General features: G+C 32.9%; 1 protein-coding gene across 2 annotated transcripts; it reads right to left on the bottom strand.

Annotated features, from left to right (window-relative positions):
* Nucleotides 1-225: 225 nt before the first annotated feature.
* Nucleotides 226-3,574, bottom strand: LOC149556944 (uncharacterized). Of its 2 annotated transcripts, none has more exons than XM_089831584.1 (2): nt 3,479-3,574; nt 226-2,275 (listed from the first exon to the last, which is right to left on the bottom strand). In XM_089831584.1, exon 2 carries the CDS (start codon nt 2,269-2,271, stop codon nt 577-579), a length of 1,695 nt encoding a protein of 564 aa, XP_089687710.1. In that variant the 5' UTR covers nt 2,272-2,275; nt 3,479-3,574; the 3' UTR covers nt 226-576. The 2 variants fall into 2 exon arrangements, with proteins under 2 accessions (XP_089687710.1, XP_089687709.1); XM_089831583.1 differs by lacking the exon at nt 3,479-3,574 and adding an exon at nt 2,965-3,441.
* Between the last annotated feature and the right edge of the window lie 8,221 nt (nt 3,575-11,795).

Raw genomic sequence — 11,795 nt, forward strand, 5'->3', positions numbered from 1 at the left:
GATATAAGAATATGGTCAACAATGCAGAATCTGATATTTGAAATACGTTACCTAGGCATGCTTTTTCTTTTTCTCATCTTTTCCTGTCCTACGTTTCTATTGTGTCACCCATTCTAAGTAAGCTATCTTAGCATATAATCTGCATTCCTTATTGGACAAAAATCATTAAGACTACATTTTATAAAAAATATTAAGACAAAAATCATTGACAGAAAGAGATCTGAGTAGATGACAATTTTCAACGATTTTTTTCCATGAATAAGTTCTTTTATTAATTACACTATTGACAAAAGAAAACAGAGGATTAGAAATCATATGAATGTAATATGGGCAGAGCCTGGAAAGTCCGTCAAAACAGAAACAAAAACTAAGCAGCTAAGTGCCTGTAGAAATATCCTACTTTTCCAAGATATCAGTGAAGTCAGGATTAAGGTCCGAAAGGAAAGGGACCATCCTTCTTCTGTCTCTTTTTCTTCTTCCTTCTCTTTTATGACTGAAGAAATAGCCAGAAAAATCAAACTTCTCTACTAATTGTAATTCAAAATCAACTCTTCAGCACAGATGTTTCTACATTAATCAATTGTTGCAAGTGTGTTGAATATTGCATCTCGCTTTCCATAGAGACTGAGTTCTCGGAGAGTTGCTTTGCAACACCCTTGAACTACTATTTCGTGCCATTGTGCACCTTTTCTTAGGTGTAATTGTTTTAGGGCTTCGAGATTCCTTATTGATGTTGAGGATAGAAATAGAAATAGGCCCCGGGGGTACTCCCCTCTTCAAAGCACTGCCTCTTGGTGTAGCAGAAGGGGGTACCCTGAGGCTGTGAGGGGGTAGCGGAGTGGATGGCTTCCAAACAATGTTGTTTTTCAGAACAAAAGTAACCTTCTTCACACCATCGCTTATCTTACTTGTGGGAGTGGACTCAGCATTCTCCTTATCATCTCCATTTGCCTTGCATGCACTCGCACTCATCACTCTCTTCCTCTTTTGAGATCTGCTACTTGATGGAGACAATGAGAGTACCAAAGAAGGAAGAGGGGAGTTACAATCTTCAATTTCTGTTGCAACCTTCTCAAAGTGCTTCTCCAGATTCGAGACCACTGAATCCTCACATTGCTGATGAGCTCCAGCTTTTAGAATTTTGCATTCTCCCTGAACACCAACAGATGCTTCCTCTCTTATTCCCTTTGGCCCATTACACTGCAACTGACTTTTATGAGAACCCTTTGCCTTGAATGTCTCCATAGAATTTCCATCCACTACGCTATCCGAAGACTTATATAGGCATGAGTTCTTGGTGCCCTCGGGAAAATGAAGTGGTATTTGAGAGCTTATTAAAAGCGTGTCCATCTGACTGAACTCCTGATGCAGCTCAGACAAAACCCTCTTGTTGGCATGTGAAGTAGATGAAGTAGCCAGCTTCAAAAGCCTGCTTGTTGCTCCCATTGTCACCGCAATGCTACCAAGATTCTGCAACTTGAAATCGATCTGCTTGCCTTCCTGCCTCCAACTAATTAGATTTCGACCACATTTTACAAGGGGGTCAAACACACTGATTTTTATCCTTCTCAGAAAGCTATCATCAGATGCTTTTACCAAAGCTGCATAAAAGGGCTCCATCAAGAGAACAAAAGTATCTACATGAAGTGGAAGAAACTCCTCAAGCTCATTCAAATAAACGTCTGCAATATAAAGATCCATTCCTTGGGATACACATTTCTCACTAATTAGATATGCTTGTTCTATCAAATTCTTCATGAAGCTTTGTATCAGTTTAGGATCCCAACAACTTATATTGAGGACAATGAACATGTGACGAAGCAATTGCTTAAGCAATTGATAGAACTTGTCCAGCTGTAGATCACTAATTCCAGGCCATGCTTGTCTCAGTGTCATCAGGAAAACTCTGAAATATTGTTGAGATAAGTTCAAATCCAGGATTTCAAGAAGCGATGCAAAGTTTTCTATCAACTCTTCCTGTACACGATGGTCCTTAGCATGCCACAAGCAGTAAAGAAGACCCTTCCATATTTTCTTCATATCCCCTTCTTTTACAATCTCCTGAGCTGCCAGCCATGATTTCAGCAATGCAACAGCCCTGCCTCGTGTTTGCTTATTTTCATGCCCCAAATTCTTTGTAAATTTTATTTTATGGTAGAAAGAGTTAATCCCTTCCTGCCCCTGCCCATCTTTCATCATCTCAACACTCACTTCTTGGACTTCAAACAGTTTCCCCTCTGATTGAGAACCTCCAGAAACCACAGCCATCATCTCCCTATTGTGCAAAGCTTGTTAAAAGAAACATTAAGCTTGATAGTAAACACACAAACAAAATGAGACCAAATAGAAAACAATAGTCCCTAACCCTACTCCCCACAAGCAATCTGAAACTTGGTTGAAAATGGGATGAAATTTTGTCAATGTTCATTTTTCTAGAATCATAAGGTGTTTCTTTTACAATTGATCGAAGACCTCACACATGATCCGCAAAATCACATCATGTCAGCAAATAACACATCAAACACTGTAGCATCTCAGCTTGAACAGTAATCATACAATGTAAGGTTTCCAACACATGCAGCTCCTTTCTATGTCATTTCCGATGCTCATTCACTCTAATTGGAAGAATTGAATGTATATAAATAATAAAACAGATGCACATTCATTTGAGAGAGAGTACACGTTCATCAATATTAATGAGGAAATATAAAACCTTGTTATAGAAAAACTTGAGTTTTAATCTAGCTTGTCAATATGGGAAAAAAAAAATATTTGGGTGCAGTTACTAAATGCAAACCAGTTTTAATTGATGACATTATCACATCATTTCAGGTGTGAGAAGCCCAAAGAAGTCTGAAAAAGAGAGAACTTGCATATTCTACAATAAGGTTATAGTAGAAACGGAATGACACTTTTACCATAGAATGCACTGCAAGGATTACCCAATATGAATACAAGATATACCATTTATTTGATGATGATTGTCTGAAGATGCTACTCTCTGATCCCTTAAAACTGTTCAGTGTTACATAAATGTCATTAAAATAATCCATTCATTCTACAAACCATCAATTAGCGTTTGACGGTAAAGATCCAAGTTTTAAGCAGGGTTTGAGGTTGAAATTAAGAATTTGGTTTAGAAGAGAGGGCAGATCCAAAAGAGGAGGGCGGATGGCATACTGTTATCTATTATCCTCTCAACAGTTCAGGACAGCGAAATGTCGGAAGGAAGAGAGTAAATTTTTGAAAAGAAAAACCTCAAGGGCGTGTGGTAATAAATGTGAGAGGTAAGATCCTTGCAAAAATGTTGGCAATACCACATACCACACAGGTGTGTAGCAGAAATGGGTCATTGGGTATCCTTCACCATTTAATCGAAATGGTTAAAAAGGATCTGGTAAGTGATATGCATCTTTCTACGAGCGGAGACATAAAAGAAATGTGTTATGATAAAAGTCGAAGAGTAAATAAAAGATACCTGGGTTTGGATTTAGTAAGTCGACTCCTTCCGATGCTTCTTCTTGGTCTCTTCTTTGCCGTCTGAAGAATTCCTCCCGGACCCCTTTTCTAAAATTCCATACATTTTTTACAAATCCTGTTATGTAGGACCCACTGTCACCAAAGAATTCAAATTTAATTTTGAAGTTGAATGGCGTAACGGCTACAATTTCCTCCCCCACCACAACGAGGATAAAAATAAATACACGCATAAATAAAAATATCTCTCGTCAGTTCGGGTAAGTTTTTTTTATCGAAGCAAATAAAAAGGAACCTCTCATTTTACAATACCTTTTACCAAAATATATTTTCTAGTTTTGAACTTCCGCTTAAATAGAAATGTATTACAATTTATCCTCTTGTGGGTAGCAGCAGTTCTTAAATTTAAGCAATTTTTTTATTTACATATGTAACTACATTGGGGCATATGTTATTGTCCTATTTTTTTTTATAGCATAATCATTAAAATATTTGTTAGGACAATAATTATACTAAATAGAAAATATATTTATGTAAGACAATAAAATAAATTAATCTAGATAAATTTAAGTTAGATGATAAATAAATAGTAATTATAATGATGAGATTTTTTAATCAATTTATTTTTGTTTAGTTTAACATAATATTTTGATATACATCATTATAATGGTATATTTTTCTAAATAGTTGAGTCTACATGTCTAGTATTTTTTACATCTATCTCTATGTTGGTTACTTTTATCTATGGGCACACAATCTTAGTTTAATTGGATTGTTTACTTATTTTTATGACTAATAAAATATTACAAGCCATTAATATTAAGTAACCCTCACAACTAAATTTAGACCCAAAGATCAAAATCAAACATTTTACCTTGTCCACCTATGCAAAATATTATTATTGTGGTTGGAAGACCATTTGTGGAGAATGATGATACATAATGCTCTTTCATGTAGTGGAGAAAAAAATAATTATTTGGTCATTTACACTATATATAGAATAAATAATATCACATTTTCTAGCTATTTAGATACTTTTAAAGACTAGAATGATTTTTTTTGTGATTTATGCTACAAGTAAAAAAACAAATGAAATCATTTTGGAAAAATTAATCTAAAGTTTTCTTTGGAGAGTTGTGCTTTGATATTAAACAAATAGAATAATCTTATAGGTAATTTTTATTTTTATCGGTAAATACATATATGTACCATCTTCAATTTTAGCACCCATCAATTTAGTATCTCCATGGGACTTCTTTGGCCCCATTTTAGCAATCTCCTAGAACGTGGATGTATTTATGTTCAATATGTTGTCTTTCCTTGAATTTCTGCCTCCATCCCTAAGATTATGGAAGTCAACCTAATGCTATAAAACCCTTTGGTAAGGGAAAAGGTCATTCCTTACCCCAAGGTAAGTGGAAAGGTCATCTGTTACCCCAAGGTAACATATGAGGTTGTCCATTATTAGGGGTTTTGCTTTAGATCCTGGACTTATTGGGGGTTTTCTTCCCTATCCTACCCAAATGAGGTTGGCTCCTTTTGGATTTCATCTTGGAATCGATATAAAAGGAGACCTTCTCACTTTGTTTAAGGGTCCTCAAGTTCTATATACTATCCATATTTTCATGAGAAAACATACATTCAATTTATCATTGGCAAGCAAGCCTTCAAGATACATTCAAGGATTTCAAGCCAAGCAAATCAGGATTCATTGATGGCCCTCATTTTTTGTCATCACTCATGCATTTCCTTCTCAAGATCTATATTTTTTATTCATTGAAGATAGTATAGTTGGTCATCAAGGAAGGATATCTTCATTTATCAATCTTGCACAAGCATTTAAGAATTCATCTCTTAAAGTGTTCAAGAGCATACTTAGACCCATGGATATATGATTTGGCACCTCTAGATCTATTTCATTTGTGGAGAAATCCACATTATCATTCTACATCTTACACATACAAGCATTCATACATCTTTGTGGATTGTGGATCCAGATCCATTCATAAAGATTTGAAAAGCAACGTGAATATTTGCATTTATCTCCCTTTTACATATTTTTCTCATCTCAAGGTTAATTTCTATACAGAGGCTTGACCAAGGAAATCCCCTCCTCTCCCCCAACAATTTTTAATTTTTTTTTTGTTTATGTGTGTAGGAGTAGATCTACAAGTTTTTAGAGCAACAAAATGAGATTTTGGAACTAGGGTTTTAGATTTTCATCTGACTTTTTAGATCTCAAAATTTTGTGCAAAGCAAGTTGAGGTCAACCTCAACCTTAACCAAGGTTGTCTTTGACCCCAAGTCAACCTTGACCCTCCATGTTGTCCCTTACTAGAGGCCTCCAAATTTCCAGAATCAACAAATTTTAGTTTATGGGTCTTAGATCTAGCTTTGTTCCAAACTATGTCATCATTTGACAATTTATTTTTTAGATTTAAATTATCCCCTCCTATTGTCCCTCAAGGTAGGTTTGATTCCTAATTTTCCATTTCTTAACTTGTTGTTTTTAGAGGATCTCTACAAATGTATTTGTAGTTCCTAATTTGGCATGTGTGTTCCAAATACCACAATCTCTATGTATTTGTGTAAATCCTCACTAGGGAAACTAAGAGAAATTAACCTATAATGTTGCTAAGTTTGCTAAACAATTCTTTTTAAAGACTAAAACAACACAAATATAACTAAGTAGAAGCAATAACTCAAATATGCATCACATACATACATAAGAGAAACAATAACAATTACATCTCTCAAGAGTTCCATAACATTGAATTCAAACACATAATTTTCATTAAGTTTAGGTTGGACAAATAAATGAAGTCCATGTTATAGCATGCATACAATTATTGAAAGAATATACAAGTATATAAGATGCATACTCATCCATTGCACATGTCATATGGCATGAAATGCTAAAACAATATACATCATGATAAGATACATCATCCCATAGGATCTCAATAACCAAAGTAAAGAATACCAGATATGACCATGTACAACATAATCATAAGATAAGAAGAATGAAACATCTTCAATGCATCCAACATCGATGTCCAACTATCAAATCTGAATGGAAAAAGAATCATTGCCACCCTACCTCATGGAACCTAATTGTTTCCACTCCCACCGTGCTGAGGAGATAATCTCAAGTCCCAAACAAATAGCAATTCTAAGTCAAGGGATCATGATACCATCCTATCTTAAGGTACTAAGTACAGAAGGTAACATCTAATCCTAAAGGTAAACAAGACATGTAGGAAACCTAATATGCATATGGGAAAGTGTCATCACATAAGTCAAATCTAAGGTTATCCTAGTAGTCTCTTAGGACCCTAACCCCCTAGTGACTCTATGTGACATCAATATCCTTTCTTATTGAAAAGAAATATTAATGAGGCAAGGTCACAACCAAGAATCCTCTCTACTCCAATCCTAGCCTCTACTAGCACTTGAGGCATGGGTGAGGTAACATACTAACCCTAAGCTCATAGAAATACATCTCTAAATAGTCACAATTGCCGCATCAGTCCTATATGAGTAACTGGAAGTCACCAATAAATTATACTTCAAAACCTCAAAGGTTACGTCAAGAAATCATAGCACATGAAAATCACATAGAGGAATTGAATCTCATCACAGAGACACATATAACAATAGACTCAACATAAGTCACTGAAGACAAACTCACAACTCTCCACCTCTAGTAAACATTCCTAATTTGGCCAACTACAATGTTTTCCAAACACATCACTAGGTAAAACATAACACCAAAAAAAATAGTTAAATAAGTGCAGTTTTCAGCCATGTAGTTTTCAATATAATTTCCTAAAGTTCAATTTGAGTAAAACTTAAAGTTTTTCATTTACAAAAGTTCCAGTAGATATAGTTTAGTTTGATCATAAAAAAGTCTCATTTTCCTAGTTTAAGAATCCATATTTTCCAAATAAACTATGTATTTATTTAAGCATAATGATAATTATTAATTTACTCCAAATATTAATAATCATATTTAAAATTTATTAAATCCACTTTAATAATAATTAAATTTAATACTATTAAATTATAATTACAATTTAATTATAAGTAAACTAAATTTAAACAATATGAAATATTTTTTAAAAAAATAATATATATTTTATTTTATTTTTGTTAAGCAAGATGTCGAAGCCATATGTTAAATATAAAAAAGAGTACAACCCAAGTCATGATGGACTGAGAGGATGAAGTTGGGTAATAGTCCTTTAGTTGATTGACCTGACACTTCATAGAGAACCAATCGAACACGAAACTCCATATATCATTATTAAAGGTCAAAAAAAACTAAAAATATCAATGCAATGAAATTTGATAAAAACAAAACACCTTAGGAAGCCATCAAATAGAGATGGAAGTGCATTAAAACTATAACACATGACTTAGATGAAACAAAAAAGGAGCATTGAATCCATAAAGTAGGGCTACAATACTAATTAAATAATAGCATTTAGAGAGCAAACTAATCTAATCTTCCTATGCATCATTTATCCAAAATGCCAACACCATAGGAAATAAAATGGCAAAAGAGATTGAGAGGAGTAAGAGAAGGGAAAAAATTAATTTGCTTGCATCTGAACGGGCAATGGTGAATTTTTATTAAATATATGAAAATTAATAAAACACTTTTTTTTTAAAGAAAAAACTAAAAAAACTAAATATATATATGTATATATGTATATATATACATATATATACATACATACATACATACATATATATATATATATATATATATATATATATATATATATATATATATACATATATATATATATATATATACATATATATATATATATATACATATATATATACATATTTATATATACATATATATATATATACATATATATATACATATATATACATATATATATATACATATATGTATATATATACGTAAAACAAACCACAACGAGGGGTTGTTGTCGCTACAACATAGCATGCACGCACAACTTGTTGCAGTAATAGAGTTGTTATACAACGTACATTCTTGCGACAACCACACTGCCAAAAAAGGTGTGGGGGGGGGGGGGTGTTGGGGAGGTGGTGGCCCCCGCCCCCAATTTATTATTTTTTCTTTTAATATAATTTTTTTAACAAAAGACTAGTAAAACTATTAAACTTTAAAGCATCATAGTAATTTTTAATTATTGTGGTGTTTTATAAATATATATTTCAAAAGAATTCTAATGTCTAGATCCGATGGAGGAATAATTTCCAATCAATTGAATTTAATCAGTTATAATCTTTTTTTTCTTTTCGAACCCTAGCTACGAATTCTTCTAATAAGGGTTTTAATCTCATTTTCTAACAAATTGTTTAACTATGAAGATCAATCATTTTTCAAACAATAGTTTTCAATTTTTAACCAGATTCATGACAACAATATGAATGTAAACTTTCATAGTTTTTCTACAATAGATTTGCATTCTTGCAGGCACAAAGAATACATAAGTTTCAAAAAAATTTCTATAGTGGGTTCTACAAACCCTATTTTGATCTAATGCTAACAATCTAGTAATCTAGCTATGCCTGCAAGATTCATGCTCTCCAAAGCTTTAGAAAAAAATCACTTCCTTGACTTCCAAATTGTTGCTCCAAACACGTGTGTAGAGAAATGAGCTAAAACTCTCTAATAAAGGCCTCTAACCCTAGTTAGGGTTTCTATTTTCTAAAAGGCTTCTCACTTAATTAATTTTCTTATTAGTTTATTTAATTAACTCTTTCATGCACACTCAGTGCTTTTTTATTAAAACAATACTTTTTTATTTTATTGGTAAGAGGTCAAAGCCAAGTTAAATGTTGATCTTTAAGCCTATGTTTTCTGTTAGTGTCCAAACACTTCAGTCATTTACTAAGAAACATTAAACACTCATCACTATGTTTGAGTCATCTAGTAAAGGTCGAGCATACAAAGCTTAAATACCGAGCAGGATAGTGATTATCAAGTATTTAGTCGAGATCGAGCACATGTATGCACTGAGCAATATAGTTGGAATCAAGCACATTGACAAGTTGACGATTTCCAAGCAAGGAGCTTTATAGAAGTCAAGTGACAATATGAATGAGTCAACATGACTGAGTTTCAGAGCATTCAAGTGTCGAGTAGTTTAGTTTTGTCATATGAAAATGTAATGGTACAAATACATATGTAAACCATTTTTGGATGACTTCTATATGATACTTAATATTTGTAGAGCCAGCTAAAGAGATGATAATGCATCATCATAGAAGGTAATCATCCCAAGGTATGCAATTAAACCAATCAAAAAATTAGATAGAAACAACAAAAGATGATGAATTATAAACCATCAATCAAGATCTAGAACCTTCATAGAACCATCTATCTAAGGAGGATTCTAACCCTAGAATAAATATATATGCATGAATGAAGGAATGAATGTGCATGTATGCACATGTGAAGTGGAAAGACTAAGTCTAACAACAAATAAGAAAAAAAGCAATTAGAGAAATGAATGACTGAACAAAGATATTAGATTAGGAGATCAGACTAGAGTTATTGCAAAGAGGAGACCCAAGAACATCTTATACAGAAAAATGAGGGTCAGTTACTGAATTAGTTATTGTTAATTGAGTGAGGATAAATCTTTTAATAGAGTGGTCTTAACATATCTATGTAAACCTCCTAACAAAGTCCTTACTTCATTGTGAGTTTAAAATCCTTTAACAAGGTGAGACCTAATAGTCTCCAAAGATTTTAATAGGGCAGACCCCTCACAGGGTAGATCATATCTTATGATCAAACATTGTAACCCTGATAAGTTAATTTTATTGTTGCAACAGTGAAGATTTGTGGGTTTCATCCCCACCCTAGTTTTACCTTTGCATTGAAGTGTTTCTGGGTTACCAAATCATTGTGTTATGTGTTGAATCTTTCACGGATGTGATGAATTTAATTTATGTTTCAGCATTACAGTGTTAAATGTTAGATTTAAAGTATGAGATGAATTAGGTGTGAAATCAACATTTTTCACTAGTAGATTTGGTGTTAACTTTTTGATCTTAATTTTTGACCTTATATAATTTTCCATTTGATTTTTATTTTTTTTGTTAAGCTCCTGAGTTGGTCGAAAATTCAACCAACATGAGTTTGTTTGGTTGAAATTTTGACCAAGATGGATTATAAAAAAAAAAGAAGAAGAGAAAAGTGCACAGGAGGAGAAATCGAGCTACAAGTGTGTCACCAATTTATTTGGTAAGTCATTGACCCCATGCCATTTTGAATAGAAGTGAATGTAAAAGGATGCATGGTTTTGAATGCAAGTGATCTAATCACAAAGAAATTGAGCTCATTTATTGTTTCTAGTAATGAGAGAAAGCAAGTGAATGAAAAAGGAGGTTATAAGTTGTAGGAGGTAGAAAGAAAGTGAATGCCAAAACCTCAAGTGAATGGTAGAAAGAAAGTGAATGCATAAAACCCTCATTTCAAATTAGAGCCAAACCTTGGCAGCCATGAAATGAAAAGAAAGAGAGCTTGAGGGGAAAAACTAAAACCCTATGGATTTACCAGCTCATACCTAAGGATCAGTGCCTCTTATTTATTTTGATTCTTATGCTAGATCTCATAAGATTTTTCATATTAGGAGCTCCTATAAGAATTTTAGTGTTCAGGCCACATTCATAATGACAATCTTGTTTTGTTTTGTTTTTATCTTGGTTTTATTGTCTTTTATATCATTATTTGAAGTTTGGATATTATTAGATTGTATTTCAATTTTGTGCCTCATGATCTATTAGAAAATATGGCTTCTATCTAAATAGTAAGTGATTGCTTTCTCAATCTTACAGTTGTTTCATCAGAGTTGTTTGCAAGGAGGAAATGAGTTTGTATAGTTTTTATCTATTCTCAATTGTATAGATGGGTTAATAAGTCTGTCATATATATACTATTCTCAAATGATTATAGGAGAACCGTAAATCAGTTTATTAAATTTTGAGATAGATAATGTAGGCTAGATCTTAGTGAGTTTGGGACTATTCATTCTTCCCATTTGTGATAAAAAATTACCGTAGCAAGTTCATTAATCTTAAATTTACATTAGAAATAGGCAGAAACAACTCTTCCATGATGATGTCCCCCATAATTTTTGCCTCCATTGAAAAACATTTTCTTGGTGATAAGCTCCTTATAAACTATGAAAGTATGCACATAATTTATTCTCTGATATGAAGTGTGTGTTTTCTTTATCCCATACATTATCTTCAAATCAAGTCTCTTTAACTATCCCATCCATTATCTTGCCAAATGAATTTTC

This window comes from Cupressus sempervirens, chromosome 5, assembly GCF_028749045.1.
Source record: "Cupressus sempervirens isolate cs-2001-9-10 chromosome 5, ASM2874904v1, whole genome shotgun sequence".
NCBI lineage: Eukaryota > Viridiplantae > Streptophyta > Pinopsida > Cupressales > Cupressaceae > Cupressus > Cupressus sempervirens.

What these genes read in the sequence shown, in the direction of transcription:
- LOC149556944 (XM_089831583.1), bottom strand. Translation starts at nt 3,053, where the DNA reads ATGGATTATTTTAATGACATTTATGTAACACTGAACAGTTTTAAGGGA. An exon ending in CAATCATCATCAAATAAATG is followed by an intron (nt 2,276 to 2,964) that starts GTATATCTTGTA and finishes TTTGCACAATAG; the next exon opens with GGAGATGATGGCTGTGGTTT.